The 20,575-nt window shown below is 50.8% G+C and overlaps 5 protein-coding genes across 5 annotated transcripts; 2 read left to right on the forward strand and 3 right to left on the reverse strand.

The window, feature by feature from the left end:
• Positions 1–53: 53 nt before the first annotated feature.
• Positions 54–2,327, forward strand: VTN77DRAFT_2343 (uncharacterized protein; the record flags this gene model as incomplete). Its single annotated transcript, XM_069418172.1, has 1 exon — positions 54–2,327. The coding sequence occupies one exon, from the start codon at positions 54–56 to the stop codon at positions 2,325–2,327; it is 2,274 nt and encodes a 757-aa protein (XP_069279241.1).
• Positions 2,328–3,387: 1,060 nt separating this feature from the next.
• On the reverse strand, positions 3,388–5,805 carry VTN77DRAFT_2344 (uncharacterized protein; the record flags this gene model as incomplete). Its single annotated transcript, XM_069418173.1, has 3 exons — positions 3,388–3,516; positions 3,583–5,449; positions 5,516–5,805. 3 exons carry the CDS (start codon positions 5,803–5,805, stop codon positions 3,388–3,390), a joined length of 2,286 nt encoding a protein of 761 aa, XP_069279242.1.
• A 582-nt stretch (positions 5,806–6,387) lies between these two features.
• On the forward strand, positions 6,388–9,115 carry VTN77DRAFT_2345 (uncharacterized protein; the record flags this gene model as incomplete). Its single annotated transcript, XM_069418174.1, has 4 exons — positions 6,388–6,504; positions 6,557–7,181; positions 7,249–8,738; positions 8,813–9,115. The coding sequence occupies 4 exons, from the start codon at positions 6,388–6,390 to the stop codon at positions 9,113–9,115; spliced, it is 2,535 nt and encodes an 844-aa protein (XP_069279243.1).
• A 1,100-nt stretch (positions 9,116–10,215) lies between these two features.
• Positions 10,216–14,233, reverse strand: VTN77DRAFT_2346 (uncharacterized protein; the record flags this gene model as incomplete). Its single annotated transcript, XM_069418175.1, has 8 exons — positions 10,216–10,431; positions 10,493–10,893; positions 10,950–11,223; positions 11,277–11,436; positions 11,492–11,517; positions 11,594–11,652; positions 11,718–14,036; positions 14,098–14,233. 8 exons carry the CDS (start codon positions 14,231–14,233, stop codon positions 10,216–10,218), a joined length of 3,591 nt encoding a protein of 1,196 aa, XP_069279244.1.
• Positions 14,234–17,586: 3,353 nt separating this feature from the next.
• Positions 17,587–20,245, reverse strand: VTN77DRAFT_2347 (uncharacterized protein; the record flags this gene model as incomplete). The annotated part of the gene is made up of 2 exons (XM_069418176.1): positions 17,587–20,037; positions 20,165–20,245. 2 exons carry the CDS (start codon positions 20,243–20,245, stop codon positions 17,587–17,589), a joined length of 2,532 nt encoding a protein of 843 aa, XP_069279245.1.
• Positions 20,246–20,575: the final 330 nt, after the last annotated feature.

Consider the following 20,575-nt stretch of genomic DNA (forward strand, 5'->3'; position numbering starts at 1 on the left):
TTGGGTACACGTACTCTGTCAATGCCCAATTTCTGCGCAGCAATGGTGAGATAATGCAGGGTCTCTGGTCTCGCGCGGCTCAGTCGTCGTCCACCTGCCGCTGCGTCTCTTGCCTGAGCACCGCCGCCAGCGGGGTCACCTCACGAACCACGACGGCCGCGGCCCGTCGGCGACTCCGTCTTGGAAATGCGGTGACGGCCCTGTACTCCAGCATCTTCGCTGGAGCCGCTTTGGCAGACGCAAAGGCCAAGGATAAACGACGGCACGAGTGGGAGCAGAAGATTGCGGCCGTCAAGGAGGAAGTGAACCAGTTGGTGGACGAAGAAAATCGAATACTGGAGGCTCTTGCTTCACGAAGGGCCCGGCAGCAAAATGCCTATCGACCATTGCAGACGCGACGTTTTAGCACCACCACACCACGTCTAGAGATTTCTCAAGCCGAGAGATATGGAGTGCGAGAGTCAGCGCCATTGGATGCGGCCGGATATCACGATCAGGTCCCAGATGATCCCAACTCTTCAAGCTCTGACTTAGAAGACCCATTGTTCGACTATGCTGAAAACACAGATGAAGAGGGCTCGAGATCCGACCGTAGTTTCCCGTGGGCGACAGGGGATATCCTTCGAATCAAAGCTATACAAAAACTGGCACTGAAGCAGCTCGCTATCCGATTCATGCTCCGTCCAGTCATTGCTCATAACTATTCGGGGCTACCGATGGATTACGCGGCGGACTTCTCGCTGCCTCAATTCAGTGCGTCAGAGCTCCTCAACGAACTCAACTCGATTCGTCGGAGAATCCGTGCTCTGAAGTATTCGGAGGATGAGCCTTTTGATGATTTGGCACAAGATATTCACATCCGACAGTATCAAGAACTGCGTGCTCAGCGTGACAAACTCGATGCTGAGCTCCAGAATGATATCAATCTATATCTCAACAAGCAAATGTCCCTCCCTGAGCTTCTATTGAGGATATCGAACAACCTTATCTCTGGCGAGGATCCGGATCGCCCGAGAGCGTTCCAATTAATGATCATGGCGTTCACCAAAACTCGTCAGAACGACCTGGTCGACTTGGTCCTGCGAGCTGTAATACCAAACCTATTCGAGTTGACCACGCCCCTGATCGTTTCTACATTGACGTATTTTCGCAAGTCGAAGAATCTCAAAGATTTCGACCAATTCCTCCAGATGCTTCGAGGAGAAGGATACCCCGTCAACTTACGGTCGATGACGTTATATGAGAAAAAAGTCATCAACGGCGTGGAGATCACCGTCCCTCCACAAGCCAGCTGCAACCCTGTGATTTATGGCACCTTGATCGCTGCTGCTCTCCGCTTTGACCAAGCTGACAGAGCTGAGGCCTGGCTCCAAGCCTGGCGGGCGACTGGATTCTTGGATAACTTCAGCACCCTCTGTGCCTTTTTGAGATTCTACACCGTCCGAAAAGACTGGGATAACGGACTTTATACTCTGTTGAGGGCCCTAGCTTTCATGACGTCGTCGATATCCCATCCAGAAAAGCGTATTGAAAGACTTATCGTGCACATGGTGCATTTCTGCGACTCATGCGGTCAAGAAGACGTTGCAGCTACATTGATTGACGCTGCTGTCCACAGTGGATTTGACTGGAAGGTGGCTTTCAAACAAAGGGATATTTCGTCGGAGTTTGATCCAACCTTTCAGCGGTGGCGGAGAGCTGCGGAAGCTGCGGGTTTTACCAGTGATAACAACAAGACCATCTTGCAAAAATGCCATGAATTCACTGCTCTGGTTACAGAGAAAATCACGAAGCTGACCTCTCCTGAAGGTGACAGTTTTGTGCAACTACGTCAGGCTTTTGTAAGGAATTATTCGAAAAATGTGTTGTCCACAACGTTCCTTGATAGCCAACGAAAGGCGGAGATCAATCACTCCAACCATGTGACAGATTCGACGGACGTCAACCCTGCTTCAGGCGATGTACGGTCGCTAGATGAGAATGATTCTTCGGGTCTCCCGAGGTCTTCCACGAGTGTGGCCGCCGGTGACTCGAATGAGGAGATACAAGTTCTGCAGGAGGAGGTGGCCCGACTGAGGAGAATAGTTGAGGGCAGGAAGAACAAGTCGAGCACTGGCTACCCAGCGCGGGGCAACACCAAAGGCGCCGCGTCGAAGCTTCCCACGCCAGAAGTGACCGTGAACGGCAGCGCGAGAGCCCGATTCCTGGCTGCATATCGACGCCGTAGCAAGCGTCTGCGAGTCGAGGCCCTGAAGAAGAAGGACGATCACCCTGCCGAGGTCATCCCTCCTAGTCAGATGGCTGGCAGCGGAGCCGATTCCGTCTAGTGACCTGACTTGACTACTGTCCGGGCAGGAGGATTGTATTACTATACTAGGTATTCTGCATGACGGTTAACCATTGAGCCTAAACGAGCTTCTTCCACTCTCGCCATCCCCCTCATCCTCACATTGATGAATGACTTGTTTCCCCTGCCCTTTTTTCCCCTTCTTTTCTGCAGGTATGTGTATATATACTCAACGGTTAGTTATACCATAGATTTTTGTTGGACGTCACCATCTATTTTGCCATGTATGTGTGTGTAGAGTATGAATTCTCTCCTCCCATCCCATCTCTGGATATTCTTTGTCTGTATTCGAGACACCTAGGTAGCTAGACGCAGCGAAGCCAGAAGGGAATGAATGAATTTGTGCACGATATAATTACGTCTGTCAAAGTTTCAAACAATCTATGTACATTACATACAGTACAACAAGAGGAAATCGCATCGAAGAGAAACGAACGAAGGTAGAATCAGTAGTAGTAGTAGTAGTAGTAGTAGTAGTAGTAGTAGTAGTAGTAGTAGTAGTAGTAGTNATTACGCGATAATAATACGCTGTCCAGGATGTAAAAATTGCATTGTATGTATGCATTCATGTACCTGACCGACCATTACCTGGCCTCTCTAGTGTATACATAAACAGATGCATATTCTAGGATGGAAAATGAAATCTTTTTTCCTCCTCAAATTCCCTTCCGTTCCGAGCTGAATCGAATAGAATCGAATTGAATTGAATGATCCCATTCCCGGGAGATCGATCTCCATATCTCCATCTCCAGAAAAAGAAAAGAAAAGAAACAAAATGACAACCCACATGGCACGGCCCAGGCCCATCACGACAAAAACCAGAGAGAAAGCTTTTGCAAATCAATATCGACAACTGCCATCGAAATGGAGTAGGTTAGGTAATGACGACCTGACGATCTGAATCTGAATGAAAGATGAGACTCTGCCTCTCTCGCTCTTTCTAACTTTCTATCTATGATGCCAATGGACAAGACGAAAATAATATGCGAAATGAATACAACCAAGCAAATCGCCAATCATTCCGATGAGAGAGGGCAAGTCTATCGTCTCTTGCCTGGATCAGCGCGCATCTTCTCCTTGCGAGCGAGTCTTTCAGCTGCGCGGAGCAGTGCGGAGCGGATTTCGCCTTTGGGGAAGGTCGAGATGTCGTAGTAGCTCGGGGAGATTTCCTGCAGTGATAGCGGTTAGAAATTGAAAAAAGAAAGACTGTAATTTATAGACTAGGATGGACTTACCAAGAGCCATTCTGGTTTGACAGACGTGACAGTCCGGATATAATTCTTCGTGGTGAGGACGAATTCGTTGTAGAGCACCCACTCCGCATCATACCCCAGTACGGTACTGGGATGCAGAAGAACATGCTGGTTGTCCTTGACGGTTGTGTACATGCTCTTGCCTTGACTGTCTTTCTTTGCAACTTGCATGAAGAAACCGGCCACCAGTGCCTTCCGGATGTTTTCGTAATACTTCTTATCCTCAAAAGGCGTCGAAACGAGCTCAATTTCCTCCCGTTCCATGATCCGTAGCAGCTGCTGACGTACATTATCTGCAGCCTGAAGAGAGCGGAGAGAGAGGAAATGATCGTGACACCATTGTTTCGGGTTAGCCTGCGCTTCTGGGCTCTTGAATGCATGATACACGTTCAAGAGTGTCAAATGGTCCCCATCCGGGTGAGCAAAGAGATTCTTCATCTCATCCGCTCGTTTCCGCTGAGAATGAGGGCGAACGAAAATCTGCGGGACAGACAGCAGGGCTGTTATCGACAGGATCTCGTTCGAGCAATAAAATTCAGGCGAGCTGATCAGCATCACCGCCAAGGCAGGGTCAAGAGGAAATTCGGAGGCCAGACGGCCCAGAGCAGTTAGATTGCCATCATCATCTAGACAAGCCAGATAATTGAGCTCCTCTAGAGCTCTCATGAGCGTCTCCGGCGCGGGAGGATCCATTAAATCGAAGTGGACCAAGTCATCAACACCCAGTTTCTTCAGCTCCAATACCGTCGACGACAGATTGGATCGAAGAATTTCGGGATAAGTCTGGTCAATGAGTTCCTTTTTGAACGCGGCTTCAGTGTAGAGACGGAAGCATTTCCCAGGGCGGGTACGACCAGCACGACCCGCCCTTTGTTGGGCCGATGCCTTTGAGATCGGAGAGACCAGCAGAGATTCGACTCGAATGCGAGGATTGTAGACCTTCTGTTTGGAGAATCCAGGGTCCACAACATAGACGATACCGTCGATGGTGAGCGAAGTCTCAGCAATGTTGGTGGAAACAATGCATTTCCTGCCGGGTCGACCTCCTGGTTTGCGCGGTGGTGGTGGTGGCTCAAAGATGCGCTGTTGCATGTGTGGGGGGAGACTGCCGTACAGTGGGTAGACCTTCAATGGTCCAGCATCTGCCTCTCTCACCATCTCATCCGCCTCGAGAGATATCTTCCGCGCGGCATCTTCGATTTCCTCTTCACCGGTCAAGAACAGCAGAATGTCTCCTTCCGGTTCCGTCGCATGGATTTGCAGCACGGTCCGAATCGCGGCCTCCACGTAGTCCTGCTCCGGCTCAGGCGTGTAGAAGATCTCGACAGGATGCGTTCTTCCGGGAACCGCCAGCAACGGGGCGTCGTTGAAGTAACGCTGGAACTTCTGGGCATCCAGCGTGGCGGACATGATGATGATCTTCAGATCCGGTCGGCGCTTGACAATTTCCTTGAGAAGACCCATCAGAACATCCGTAGCCATCGTTCTTTCGTGCGCTTCATCAAGGATGATAGTGCTGTATCGTTTAAGGTCGTGGTCATTCATCGCTTCTCGCAGCAGCATTCCATCCGTCATGTACTTGAGAATGGTCTTCGAGCTGGTCATATCCTCGAAACGGATGCTGTAACCCACTTCTTCCCCTAGATTCACGTCCATCTCCGCCGCTACACGTTGCGCAACCGACATGGCAGCGACTCGTCGCGGTTGAGTACACGCAACGAGTTTGCGCTGGGTCTGGGGGAGGTCGTCATACAGGACGAACTGCGGAATCTGGGTGGTCTTTCCCGAACCGGTCTCACCGACAAAGACGAGAATCTGAGACTTCTGGTAAAGCTGCAGGAACTCATCTCTGAATGAAATGGTCAGCACCACAACTCTCACAAAAGAGAAACCACGGCTGCAGTTCTTAAGTTACCTTTGAGCGTGAACCGGAAGGTCGCGACGAGTCTTCAGAATAGAATAGTAGTTGCTCGAGAACGGCTTGCCGGTGAATGGATTGATATCCCCCTCCTCAGCCTTTCTGGCCATGGCCGCCGTTGTCTGGTGCCTGGTGAACTTGGCCAAAGGGCCCTTGTCCGGGACGCCATTCTGCTCGGGATACAGATGGGCAAGGTAAGGATTCGCCCGGGGATCGGTCTCGGCCTTGTCCATCTTCTGGCGTTTTGCACGCGACCCGTCGTCAGCGTCTGGACGTCGATCCACCATGGTCTCGAGGGAGGAGAATTCACTGGCTCAGAAGGATGTCGCGGGGACAGGCATGGCGCCGCAGCGATGGCACGTCGGAGGCAGAAAAAGATAAACGGAGAAAAGGTTGGATAGGCAAGCTAGCCGAGCGTCGCCACACCTGCTTATCTGGGCCACCGCCTGCCTGTTATGGAATGTGGGTGATCGCCCACAAGGGCTTCATTTACGAGAGGAATATGTCGCGATATTTTATTTTGGCCCTCAAACAAGGGTTAGCCCCCTCATCCCTTGATGCTGCTATGATGAACTGCACATGATGGACCTTGTTGCTTTTTCATCCTCACCTTGATTGTTGTCAACTTGCCATGTTGGACTGATCATGTGGTAGCGTGAATAAATAATTTTTGGAACTGCCGCGTCTTCTCTTTGACGTTTGCAAGCAGGCTATATATATCGGCATTGAGTAGCGCATTCTGTTCACCTCCTGCTTCAGACCACGCTCCTTAGTGACATGATGAATTTTTGCATCAATTAGCCCCATCACTGTCATCAATTTACCGATTGTGAACCCGTGTTTTGATTCTCGAACAGCTTGCCGCAAACATGGATACCGTACCAGAGACCGAGGACCTGGTCTACACGTTTTGTATTGGCCAACATGAGAGCAATCGTTTGATGCCTGTCACCCCAGAGGTGGTGCAGACTGCCCATGCAAGCAATGTGCGTCTGGTCATTCTTATATCTTTAGTAACCACTCACTGACAAGTCGCAGTATGACATGCTTACAACTCCAATAACGACGCCTCATTTCCACTCCCGAGTGCTGACCTTGCTCTCGTCTCATCTGTCCAACTTGGAACCACCGTCTTACGATGCAAGCGGGACTCTGGGAACGTCTCAAAACACCAAGGTTCTGACGGTTCCTCCGCTGTCACCGGCGGATACGCCGTTAACGCCCCATGAGGCAATTAGCCAAGTAGTTGGAGTTACCAGTTCCTGGATAGACTTGTGCTCTCCCGATCCTTTAATTGCCGACATTTCCCGTCAGGTTTTGATGCTCGAGGTCGCATATGCCGCGTTCTGTGGCATTAGCTATCTCGTCATTCCGGGACCGAAACTCCATCATGGCTCTTTACATTCTGAGGGCCTGGTGTATTACGCTAGGGCCATCCAGGAGGCACTCAACCTTGCGCCATATATGCAGATTCACATCTGGATGAGAATGGTCGATAATCCAGAGCTGGAGACGGACGAAATGGGTGACCTTGCGCCATTTGCTAGGGAAGAGTACCGCGTGGATGGCGATGATCACTCCTCGAAGATTGATCTGTTTGGGACGTGGGATGCTTGGGAAGTCATCAGAACAGTTTGTAAATACCACTCGAGGCTTTTCATAGGTGAGAACCAGCTTTTATTTTTGGCTACACCATTCTTTTCTGGCTCTGCTAATGCGTCTTGTTTCAGCGCTGTCGATCCCGAAACATCTTCCACCCATACAGGTTCAATCACGATGGTTCTCTGAGCCTGTCCATCTGCTCACTATTGATGCTAGCTCGTTCATCAAGAACCAGAAGGGGTATCCTGTGTTGTCCAAGGCCCATCAAGCCCTGATCTCGAGATTCATGCGTCTGCGTACACCACCGTGGATTCTGCTGTGTAATGTTGGCCCGATTCCGGGCCTAGAGGGCAACAATGAGACGACGACCGACAGTTCTGCGGCGGCGGGTGACTCGAATTTTCAGATACTGTCTCAGGCTGCCTCCCAAGGAAAGAAACACCATGACCCGACTCCCCACCTGTCTTACATGAGAAATCTCCAGCAGAGACAGCCTCCGCGAACTCCCATTGAGCGCTTTGGTACCGGCTATCAGGATTACCTACAAGCACCGCTGCAGCCGCTGACTGTGAATTTGGAGAGCATCACCTATGAAGTGTTTGAGAAAGACCCAATCAAATACGAATGGTACGAGCGAGCAATTGCAAAAGCCCTGAAAGACTGGGCCGAACAGAAGAAGCCGACTTCCAGTCCCGATGGTCGAGTCGTGGTCGCTGTTGTTGGCGCAGGAAGAGGTCCTCTGGTGACTCGAGCCATTCGAGCGAGTGTAGAAACTGGAGTCGATATTGAGATGTGGGCTGTTGAGAAAAACCCCAACGCGTTTGTGCTTCTCCAACGTCGTAACGAAACTGTCTGGGGCGGGAGTGTAAACCTGGTCAAGTCAGATATGCGCAGTTGGAAGGGACCGACGCGACCTGTTGGAGAAACTCAGGGTCTTGACAGCTCGCAGACCAGTCCTTCCGAGATCAAACACATTCCAATCGACATCCTTGTATCTGAATTGCTGGGTTCGTTTGGTGACAATGAGCTGTCTCCAGAGTGTCTAGATGGTGTTACCCATCTCCTTAATCCGGTTCATGGCATCTCCATTCCAGCTTCTTACTCGGCGCATCTCACGCCCATTTCTGCACCCAAGCTGCATGCCGACATTTCAGCGCAGAAGGTCTCGAACCCTGCTGCTCCCGAGACGCCGTACGTGGTGATGTTGCATGCAATCGACTATCTCTCCACGAGCCAGCAGCCAGCGTCTGTCGGAAGTCCTCCTCCTCAATTGAGTAGTAGTGTGGGAAGCAACGGCGGGGGCGCACGATCTTCAACTTCGACGCCACCGCCGATCTTCGAGCCACCGACCCCGATTGTACAGACTGCGTGGTCTTTCTCCCACCCGCATGCCAACATTCCCGCCCAGTCAGGACTAGCGTCGACCATCAATAATGAACACAATGTTCGCCAGGCCCGGCTGACGTTCCCGTGTCAAAATCGTGGTGTCTGCCACGGGTTAGCTGGCTACTTTGAGACAGTCCTCTACGGCGATGTGGAACTGTCTACGAATCCGGTGACAATGGATGCCAAAAGCGCAGGGATGATCAGCTGGTTCCCGATCTATTTCCCGCTGAAGGTGAGCAATCTCGTCCTTACTCTCATGCCGCCCCGACCAATTTTAAGGAAGAAATACTGATAACCATCTTATAGACCCCCCTCTATGTCCCCGACAACAGTGAAATAGTCGTCACCATGTACCGCCAGACAGACAACCGCAAGGTGTGGTATGAGTGGATGGTCGAAGTCTTCAAGCTCGAACGGACGGGCCAGTCAACCGGACATCAGAGTCAAAACAGTCGTGACAGTCTCCCCATGATGAGTGGCGGAAGAATCGCCTCTCCTGGCACTGGCAGTAAAGGTCCCCAGCGGAAAGAAAGCAACGGCGGATGGCGCCGGATAAGAGTCGGCATGAGTGAGATGCACTCGAGCATCAAGGACGGATGCCTAATGTGATGCGATGCGATGTGATGTGATGTGATGACGATGACGATGACGACGATGATAGAGAAGTGGCATGCTACAGGACAAGTTCTGAAACGAACAAAAAAAAAGGACGAAAGGACAAAACCAAAAACATTGGGAGTTTGAACCGAATCTCGGGCGGCGCTTATCCTTATCTTCATCTCATCCTCACGGGCTTTGTTTTTTCCTCCCCTATTATTACCTAGTTACTTTATCATCAATAATCAATGATCACCCCACAAAATAACAATAACATGTACTTTTCTTTCCTATTCTATTATCTAGATACCTCTCCACGTTTCGGGCTGATAATCCATCTCCACCTAATCCTAATTCAATCTGTCTTTCGGGTTGCTGTTGCTGATGTTCAAGTTGAAAGGCAAAAGCAAAAAAAAAAAAGGAAAAAAGGGGGAAAAAAAAAAGGAAAAAAAAGGGGCAACATGACATGACGTCGGGGTAAATTGAGTTCCTGATTAGAGGGAAGATAATTCACTACCTAGGTAGCAGCTATTACCTAGCTTAGCTGATCGGACGATGACGACCTTACCTACCTACCTACCTACCTAAGGTACTTCCTAACCATTTATAATGTTAGTCTATAATCCCGATTTTTTTTTTCGTTGTTCTGTCCTTTATCCAACCTCAAGTCCCAATGTCTCATGTTCATCTATTATAATTGGTACCTACTACAGTATACTAGGCACTACAATTGAGACGAGACGAGTGTGGTTCCAGAACCTGAATTCAGACGAAGTAATAGAACCAGAAGTATCTGAATATGAGAGGCGACAGACACGTGGATATCGTACATAACCAATCAATCAAGACAAAATACGAAATAGACTGACTTAAGTATTATCCCGAAGTATGTAAATGCAAGGAAGGAAACGTACAGTATAGTTATGAATCACAATTCAGATCAGAGCAAAGAAGTAAGTGATGAGTGCGATGGGGAAGGAAAAATGAAATGAGATGACTATCAAAATACAGAGCTCCAAGATCCATGGCACTTGAAGTTTTGTCCAGTTTGTCCAGTGTTGTCCAACAGGCTATTATTATATCTCCACAGCCATGACACATCCAAATTGCCACTAGGCTACCATATTATTCGCGCTATTCAAAACCGGAATGTCGAGAGTATCCTTAAGGGCATCCGGACCGCCTTCTAAGGTCTGCGGCTCAGACCGAGGTGATGGTTTCGGTGATGGTTTCGGCGTGTTGTCCTTGTTTTGGTGCTCCGTGAGCCCTTTCCGAATAGCAAGCACAGAGTCGACAATGACCGCATCGATGCCTTTCGCAACTTGGAGCTACGCATCCTGTCAGACACCATTCATCACAACTTCGAAAACAACCCAACTAGTTTCTTACCTTGACGTTGTCAGGCTCGTTGTTCAGTACTCCGTACGACACGCAAACGAGACCCGACTCCTTGACAACTCGGACGAGACGCGGGCAGAGAACAAAAGGTTCAGCCGCCGACACGACCCCAAGCAGGTTCCACCTCGAAGCGAAACGGATCGCTTCCTGCAAGCTGCTGGCGCGAACGTCGCCCACAGGACAAGATCCGGCATCTGTCAAGAATAACACCGGAATGGAAGGTTGCTTGAAGGACAACAGCAGACATACGTCTGGATTGAAGCTGGAAAAAATCATGTTGCGGCCCTCGCCCAGGTCGTACACCTTGGTCAGAACCGTATCCACAAACGAGTTGAGCTCAACAGCATAGGCATCCATTTCCTCCTCTTCGCTCTCGTGGAGCATGGGGTATTCTGGCGATCTGGGTCAGACTGATGTGTAACTGTTCTTTCAGGGGAAGTAGACTCACTCATCTCAATGTTGAAGCCAACAGATTTGGGAAGCTTCTTGAACAGATCTTCCAAAGTGGCAAATGGTGCTTGAATGTGATTGCCACGACTGTTACCCTTGAAACCCTTCTTTTTGAAGTCACGAGTATGCTTCATCTTCTCGGCGAGTTCTGTCGGATCGAACCCAGAGCCTCCGACAGACATGGATCGCTGCCTCCCATTCCCGTTCTCCATGTGGTGACCTGGAGAGCCAGACCGCACAGAACTCGATCGATTATTGCTCGCATGGAGGAACTGTCACTCATATCAGCACAAGCTCACAGATAAAAATCACTACAAAGACATACCTGTTCCAGGGTTAAGGTGTGGACAGGAGCATCAATTCCCGTCTCGCTGACAAGGAAATCATGATAGATCACAGGAACATGATCTTTGGTCAATTGCACATCTGCTTTGTATGAGTATATAGTGGTCAAGAACTGATAGCATGAACGGAAGCATACCAAACTAAGATTCGTTAGCATCTTGCTTATAATGACGCTGCATATATGGTAGTACTTACTTCAACATAGGATGCGCCCAAGTTTGCTGCTGCGATGAAAGACTGCATCCAAGGGTCAGATAACTGGATAGCCTCAGCACGGAAGAAAGGGGGATTGCTAACCTGAATCGTGTTTTCTCCCAGCTGGAGAGACTTGCGGCTTGCAAAATTCTTTCCAAGACCTTAAAAGAAACATGAGTTAGGATATTACACAAGGAGATGAGAAAAAGGAAATGCCAGTGCTCACCTCGATGTCCGATGACCATGGGTGCAGTAATCTTCTTCCAATAGGTCTGGTCGCCTTTGATAGACATTTTTGGATGACTGAACGGTGTGATTATAAGGAAATTAAACGTGATGCTGCCGATCACTTCGAGGGTACTGGCGGCGATAATGGGTATGGTGGAGTCGCCCTTCAGACTGATGCGATTCGAACCAACGGTTGGTTTGAGGCTGGAAAGTAAGGCAACGCCACGGCCGACCACCTGATCTTTCGAACCCGCGTAGGTAGGGATGAGGTCGAAGAGGAGTTTGACCTTGGTAGCGTCTTTGGCATAGAATGTGATCGGCTCGGTGCAAATATTGTCTTGAATCGGGAGATCGATGATCTCCGGCTCTCCATGTGCACCGCTTGCAGATACAACGATGGAGAGGGCAGTATCAAGCTGAGTGGAATGAGCACTGGCGATAGGGATACGGTCCAGGCTCACTGCAGGAACGGGCTTTCGCATGTCCATGGTACCGAGACTGACCAATATCATACTCTCGTCGGTGAGATACCGGTGTCCAAAAGACTTAACAGGCTCAGTAGTCCGGACCCCAGAACTCCCGGCGCTACCATTGGACTTCCGCTCCACGAGCGACGACTGCAAAGGGGGTGAGGATGGGGAGGATGCTGACGGCACAGGAATCGTAATCTCACTTTCTGAAACGTCCGGAGGCGGCGTCACTTCCGCCAATCGTCTGGCAATGTCCAGATGACCTCGAAGTGCTGCATGCTCTTTAGCAGTCCAACCAGATGAGTCACATCTTTCCACGTCGGCCCCTGCCGCTATGAGCAATTCCGCTACAGCCAGCGATCCGTCCACGCAGGCAATGAAGAGAGGGGTCCATGAGTATGTGTATTCAGCGAGCTCGGTGTTCGCCTTCTGCTCATCAGAGCCTTCCAATAAGATTTTGGCGCATTGGTCATGGCCAAACCGAGCTGCAACATGGAGAGCGGTTTCACCCTGCTCGTCCTGATAATTGATGTCGACTCCTGCTTCGACCAGGAGCCGAACAATATCGACAAAGTTCGCCTTCGTAGCCAGAGCCAACACGGCACTGGATTTGGAGACATTTTTCCGAATCTTGATCTTATTCTCAGTAGGGCCCTTCCAATTCTCCGCGTTGAGAAGAGTTCGAGTCGTCAACGGATGACCTCCCACCACACTCAGATGGAGTGGAGCCCAGCCTTCGTTATCTTGCCACTTCGGGCCATCGATACCTTCACTGACGTCGAACATGTCCCACGCCTGCAGGTGTTCAATAATGACTTCGCAAACCACTTTGAAACCATACTGTGCGCCATAGTGAAGAGGAGTGCGGCCGGAGATGTCTTTAGCCAGAAGGGCTGACCGCTGGTGAGGACGCAGATGATCCAATAGATATTGCAAGAGAGATACCGACGGATCATTCCTGTCGAGCAGTTGGGACTGGTTGGCCTCCTTGACGACAGGACGTGACGGTTGTAAACTGGGAGGAGCAGCAGGCGTAATATAATTTGTCTCCACAGGAAAATCAAGGACGGAGGTCGCCGACTGTTCGGAGTCGGTTGTAGACTGTGCCCGACCGATGGAAATGACGAGTCGGTGAATACAGTTGCGCTTGTTGATATCATCGTCTTCTTCCAGGGAATCGATCTTCCCCAGCAGCGCATTAATGGAAGATCTCGCTCGGGAGAAGATGGCCCGCTGCAACAAATTTCTTAGAACCTTGGGATAGACCGAGTCACCTTGTTCATCGGCCGCAATCTTGAGCGTTTCAAGCAGCTCAAGGAGGACATGAGTGTCGTCCATGCGAAGCGCCTCGTCGACGGCCACAAGGAGACTGGAGGGAAGGTTCAATGTAGGGCGGGAGGAGACTCTGTGCAGAGACAACGATGACTTCGTCGAGCTTGCGTCGTCCTGGACCTTCTGATCTCCAAGGACCGAAAGCCACTCATTAATCCTGGTCACAGCCTCCGACAGACGAGCGTTGGTGGCAAACGGCGACGGGTCGACCTTGGTCTCGAGGTATCTCTTTTGCGCATCAGCCCCCGGGACCTTCTTGTCGAGCTTCTTGGTGATTTTGATGAAGCCGCGACGATTGACCTCCCCGTACCACTGCAGCTTTCGGAGCTGTCCACGAAGCTCGAGCAAGGCAGCCAGAAGATCCTCGGCATCTTCCGAGCCGAGACGCTGGCCTGCCTCCATGGAGTGACCAAAGCGATCCTCCAGGAGCTTTAGCCTGCGGGAGAAATCCGCAAACTTTTTGTTATAGAAGTGATCGACATCCTCGAGGTTTCGGTCCAGCGAGTAGAAGAACCCTACATAGACGTTTGTCAGATGGGATGTCCTCGAATAGATAAATCAACGAATGTTACTTACCAGCAAGGTCAGCCTCTTTCCCCGCCTTCACATCCTCGGCCGCAGACTTGATCAGCTTCTTCAAGGCCTTGTATCTGATGTAGGAAGAGCTCCATTCCGGCACAACATTTCGGGCAAGATTGCGACCGAATTTCATTTTCGGATCCGCACTTGTCGCCCGTCACAGTCACTTAAAGGAGCAATTACTCTGGAATGCGCTTTTGATACCTTCTCCAAACCCCTCCGCGGTGTATCACCGGGCCGGAACCCCCACTCGGTAACACCTACCCCGAGTGGATGGGTTTGCCTTCGAGGGGACTTTGGTGCAGGTGAAAGAAACACAGAAAAACACAGAAAATATGGACCTCCAAACAAAAGGGCAAAAAAAGCACGGGATCAGGGAGGCAAAGAGAGGTGGCTCAAGCAGGGAAAGAGCGCAGACGAACGCGGAAAGTACTGAGAAACAAGAAATTCAGGCACAGAGAATCCATGTATGAAGCTTTGCCTTGTATGGGAACGCCAGGATTCTTCCGGGAGGATCGCGGATTTTCTAGGTAAGTCCTTGATAGGTCTCAAAGAGGAAAGGACTTTGAAATGTCGTGTAGAGTGGCGGGGGGAAATAATAACACTTGAAGGCGATCACTTGATCCGTTCCTGCACCATGGCTTTGGAGTCAGTCGTTGTTATCTAGGACAGTGGAAGCGGTCTGGAAGCAGTACGAGTCTCAAGGACTGACTGCATGCATGCATGGAAGACAAGACAAGAATAGTTGCCAAAGCTGGAAGCTCACCTGTTCTATCCCGCGATCTTTTGAACACGTAATTTGTCGTCGCTGTGCCGGCGGTGGACGTGACGGCCGATACACTCCGAGGTGGGTTACTTGCTCACTTCACGGATGATGGTAGATCGGCAGAAAGGGGCCTTGGAGAACTAATGTGATGCAATGTGCGTGATGGCGACCCGGCAGAGTGGTAAAAGAACAGTGCAGCAAGATGGAAGGAAGTTGTGGGCGAGTGATAAGCGGCCGGTCGAGCACACGCTCCGTCTACTTGCTGACAAGCGCTGGCGGGCTTGGGGCCGGCGGCAAGGGTGTATAAAGTTGGGATGTACCGCTCCTCAGCGTGCTGCGCGTGCTGGCTCTGATTTGCCGTCCGTGAAACGTGCCTGGAGAAGCGGTTGCCCGGGAGGCCACTGATGAGCAGAGCCTCGTGTCGGATCCGCGGCGCGCCTGGAGAGAAGCAGCACCCAATTAGCCAAGCTGGTCAAAGAGGCCGGTAAGATCGAAGTTACCCTACCCCAGCTACCGATGCGGCAGTCTTCAAGATCACAGAAAACGCCACACCATCAGAAAGGAGAAAAGAAATCTAGCAGGACTCAAAAAGAAAAAGAAGTTCAGCTGATCCCTTGTCCACGCTTTAAATAAGAATGGCAAATTCGCCCCCCGGGAAAAAAATTACTCATAGGCGATGTGCCGTGTGATGGAGGGCTACAGCAGGCGTCCAAGTGGAAACCACAACCCTTTTTTTTAGACACACAAAGCTTCCACCAAAGCGACGGTTTCGAGGCCGTCTCGGCCGTTAATCAATCAGAGCCTTTGGTCACGCGCCGCCGCTGGCCACCGCCTGTTTGCTCTATGGGCGTCCTTAACAATCCCTATTAATCATGATGCTTCTGGGGTTTGGGACCGTTGACTACCCTACTCCCCTATCCTCTACTCCCTACCCCCCCTACTCTGCCGAAAAACCCGTAGAAATGCTTCCCTATCTTTCCGGAGGACCGTAGCGACCTGAGAGGCCGGGTAAATTCACATCTTAGAGGTGAAATAGTGCGCCAGCGAGATAAGAAGAGCAATGAGAAGTCATACCCGGAATGGTCCTCCAAACACCATCCAGTAGCAATAGATAGTAACATACCCCGGCCAAGTGACGATATGGTGGCCACGTTCCAGAACTCCAGACTGCTTTTCCACGCTATTGATCACACCAGCCGTTCTTGCCAAGTCAACTCGGCAGATAGGTCAGCAAGCTCAAGGTCCACATGAAATCACGGGGCCTGCGGATGCTACTATGATTGGCTAATCCACAAAAGCGGTGACTCCGGCCCCTCTCCTCGTGATGAGATAGATATTGATTGATAGATATCACGGCGTAGAATTAGACATGCCACATGGACATGGACATGGATGATGGATACCTGCACCCGGTCGGATAGCTGTTTAATAGTCGATGTTCTATCGATTTCCTGCTTGGATGTTCTCTGCAGCTGCAGCCCAAACTCAAATAACTTATGTATTACCCGTTGACGTCTGAAGAGCTGGTGCACTGACCGTTGAAATTGCAACGGCAAGGGCAACTGGACGGGGATCAGCTATCGAGATGGAATTTTCTGGACAGCCATGCGCCCGACCAGCCCTTCCACAGCTGACATCGTCTCATACGTTATTTGACTTAGGTATAGAGCAAGAGTTAGAACTTAGGAAGAATGATGCTTCATATCTTACCTGACTGTATTGCGCAATGCACCAGGGCAAATTAGGCAGCTACACAGTTGTGCTAGTTGTGTAGGCTGTTGGGCAATGGTTTGGTTGTCGATATCTACTATTGATATGTGGCCCTATCTTACTGTCTGACACGCCAGCGTCGCATCAAAGTTCCAAGAGATACGTAAACGTTTGGCTATATGTAGATGGTATCTTGGGAGCGATCGAGGATATCGCTATCTATGAGGTACTATACGAGTCACGAGTGCGACAAACAATTGACCACAGCCTCTTAGTGAGAATAAATAACTTCCTCTCGACCAGTCTATACCAATGGACAGGTCAAGCCGAGTACAGCACTTAGGATCAGCTACCAAAATGACCCAAAACAGAATAATGTGCTCTACAAACACCTCCCACAACAGAGACACACTAAAAGCTTGTGCATTTGGTATTGCCAGGAGCACCGTTGTAGGATCAAATTAGACGAATATGCAAGCAAGTACCATACCTAGGAAGGATATAAAAGGTACCGGTCTGCTTAATATCAACATAACACATTACACTTCAGTAACGTTTATCTGTCTACGTTGTAGAAAAATCTCTCATAAAAATTGTATCAATAAAATAAAAGCAAATGCAAGCAAGGTGCCATGTCTGAAACAACTTTGAGACCAAGAAAAAAAAAACAAGAGCACACAAAAACTCCACACCACCTGCTGACACGGAAAAAAAAGGCACACGACTTAAACCGAGATATGGCAGCCTTTGGGCTGCTCAGCTAAAAAGATAGGTGAAATGTGATTATCACACAGAAAGAGCGCCTCAAGACCATAAAAATCTTCCGATACAGCAACCGTTGAGGGATGGACCAGTTCCGGACACATTAATAACGCCACATCAAAAGGATTCTAATTAAGAAATTCAACAGCAGTCTGGTGAAGTAGAATGAAATAATCAACCCTAGACATCATTGGTCCCAGAGAACGAGAAATATCATGAAAGAAAAAAAGTCGCCTGCTCCGGCGCGCTTACCCCGCACTCTGCTCCACAAGCGGCTTCAAGGCCTCCACTCCCGCCTGGAGAATTGCAGGGTTGGATGCCCGCTTGAGACAGCCCTTCAGCGTATCAATCCCACTGTTCTTCCTCACCGCATCTCGTGCGCGGGCACCGATATCTCCTGATGCCGCGCAAGTCAAATTTCGGATGCAGACCACCCCCCGATGCACCAGATCGTCATTGTTCTCCTGACACAGACTGAGCAACATATTGACGCCCCGTGGACGCTCCAGCACGGCCGCAATGGCTGCATCATACTCGGTCAGCATGGCCAACGCACCGCCAGCAGCTCGCCGCGTAGCCACATCGTCAGCGTCAGTGAGGGCCAGGAGCACATGCAGCCGCTGAGCGGCGCGTTTGGAGCCGTCGGCGAATTTCACGATGCCCGCTTCGCACGTCATCAGATTGCAGACCAGCTCACATGCAGCGCGTTGGATGAAGGTGTTGTTGGACAGCAGCAAATCCTCCAAAGTCGGCCACGCCTGCCGCACGATCGCTTCCGCTGCAGTCGCATCGGGGGAAGAAGCGAGATTGGTAAGAGCTAAGAGGCTCTCGAAGACAGGTAGGAGATCACGGGGTTGTTCCACGGAGAGGGCGTTGGACTCTGGCGGAGACAGAAGTGCGACCAATGGCCGGATAGCCGACGTGATCTGAGGGAACCCAGAATATGGGAAAACGTGCGACGGGTTGACGGAAATCAGAACGCGCGCCAGTGCGTGTGATGCGTTTTGGGTGGTCTCATCAAGGACCGGGGCGGAAGAACTCCCGTTCTTCGGACCCAGGATAGACAGGAGCAGTTTCACAGCGCCCTGTTGGGCGAGTTTCCCCCGGGTCTTGGGATTTTTAGAAAGAGATAAAAGGATCTTGCTCGTCAGGCCATGGATGGATTTGAGGTTGGTCTTGCCACAGTCCACAAGAAGAGGCATGACGCCCGCCTCGATGACGGCGTTGCAACGCGCCGTCACATGTTGATCGTCATCAAGGGGATTGGGCTGCCCGGCAGCTTTGGAAGAAGCTTTGGAGGCATCTGCGTAGGCCTTGAGTTCGGACATCTTCTTTTGTTCTTCAGATAGGTTGGGGAGGTATCTGGTGAGATTCGAGATGATCATCAGACCTCCATAAAGTAACGAGGAATCCTCCACATGCGGTTTCAGCACGTTGAAGAGACCCTTCAAGAAGGCCGGATCGTGGGCGAGCTTCTCCTTCACGTCTGGCTTCACGGAGGAGTAGGCCAGACCCTCAATGGGGTTGTGAAGGTTGGCAACCTTGGAGCTCGACATCAGTCCCTTGAATCGATCAACCAGTTCGTGGACGCTGTTGCTGTCCTCCTGAACCTTGCCATTTGACCCGGAGTCGCCATCCGTTTCTGAGGCTCTGACCTTGGCCAGCACAACAGCGGCCAGCTCAGAGCTCGTCTCCGTGCCGTTGGACAGGATGTGTGAGAGCCATTCAGCACAGGAGTTGCCAATAGCCTCACGACATGCTCGATCCACACAAGCGGCGTTGAACAACTCCAGAAGGGCCACTTCGACCTTGGTGCTCTTTGCTTCTCGTTGGAGCAGAGGCACAATAGACTGCAGGAACCCTTCCGCGAGGAAGAGAGAAGCGGTGACGGCGGGCACGACCGGGAATACGGCCGCAGCGGCCGAAAAAGCGACAATCAAGTCGTCGTTTCGAGCTTTGGCCACCTTGGCAGTGAGCAGTTGAGAGAAACGCTTCTGGCCAACTTCCTTGGACGCCTCGAGGTACTTTGCAGTAGCCAGGGTTGCCTGACTTCGTACATCCTGGGGCAGTCTGTTATCGAGCGAGGAGAGAATGACATCGAAGCCTTCGTCATCCACCAAATGCTGCAACTTCTCTGCGTCGACGGCTAAGAGTCGTGTGATACCTTTGAGAGAGCGGCCGTCCAGATCATGTCCCGATTCCATGAGCTTTGCGATAAAAAGCTGGAACAACTCGCTTTCACAATACGAGCGGACATCTTCAGAAGGCCAGAGAGTAGGATCGAGGACGACAGTGTCCAGACAAACGGCCGCGCCATCGCCTCTGTCGTAGATTTCATCGAAGAAGGTCGTCACAGAGACCTGGAGCCGGGACGCGAAGAACTGCCGGACGCTAGCATTCTGGCGAACCAGACCGGAGATGATTTCATCTTGTGTCGCTGACAAGGCGTCAGCCTTCTGTGCTAGGATGAGCTTCAGACTCTCCAATGCAACATCCTCGGGCGCTTTGAATCCATCGGCACGCAGATACCGAGCAGCCTCCTTGCCGGCTTCTTCATTCTTTCCAGTTGTGTAGCGACGACAGAGATCCAGAAGCGGGTGGCCGCTCTGCTCTTCTCCCCGAACTTTTAGGAAAGCTGCCTGGACCTCTGGGTTCTCCGGGGCGAGGGAAAGGGCTTCACGTATATTTCGTGACGCAACCTGTAGACAAGACCAAAAAGAATATCAGCAAGAAGGCAAAAAAAAAGTAGACGGAAAGTAATAAAAATTAAGAAAAAGAAAAAAAAAAGTAAGACGCAGCGTCTTATCGCAGCTATTTAACACGCACCTCCTTGTGGCCAGTATCTATCAACTCAACAGCTTCTCGGGCAAGTTTCACAGCGCGCTCTTCGTTCCTTGATTCGACCATTTCAACCGCGGCGGAAGAGCTGGACGGATACCTACCTCAGAAGTTGGTTGAGGGTAAAGCCGCGTCGAGAGGAAGTGGCGCGGAGCAGGTGGGAGGTTTTATGGTTGGCGGGCGCGGTGGAAATACGGCGGAGAGAGAAAGCCAGGTTGGGTTTGGATCAACCGTAGCCACCAAACAGAGGGTCCTGATAGAAATAGAAGCAGGGCAAGCGTGCAACAGTCATGGAATTAATACGGAAGCTAGGATGATGCAATGGGCTGTAAGCAGACCAGTCATCAGCTGGGGTGGCCGTAATGTCTCTTCTATTCCCTTCCTCTTGTTACCTCCGTT

Source organism: Rasamsonia byssochlamydoides, assembly GCF_041956645.1.
Source record: "Rasamsonia byssochlamydoides strain NRRL 3658 unplaced genomic scaffold VTN77scaffold_18, whole genome shotgun sequence".
NCBI lineage: Eukaryota > Fungi > Ascomycota > Eurotiomycetes > Eurotiales > Trichocomaceae > Rasamsonia > Rasamsonia byssochlamydoides.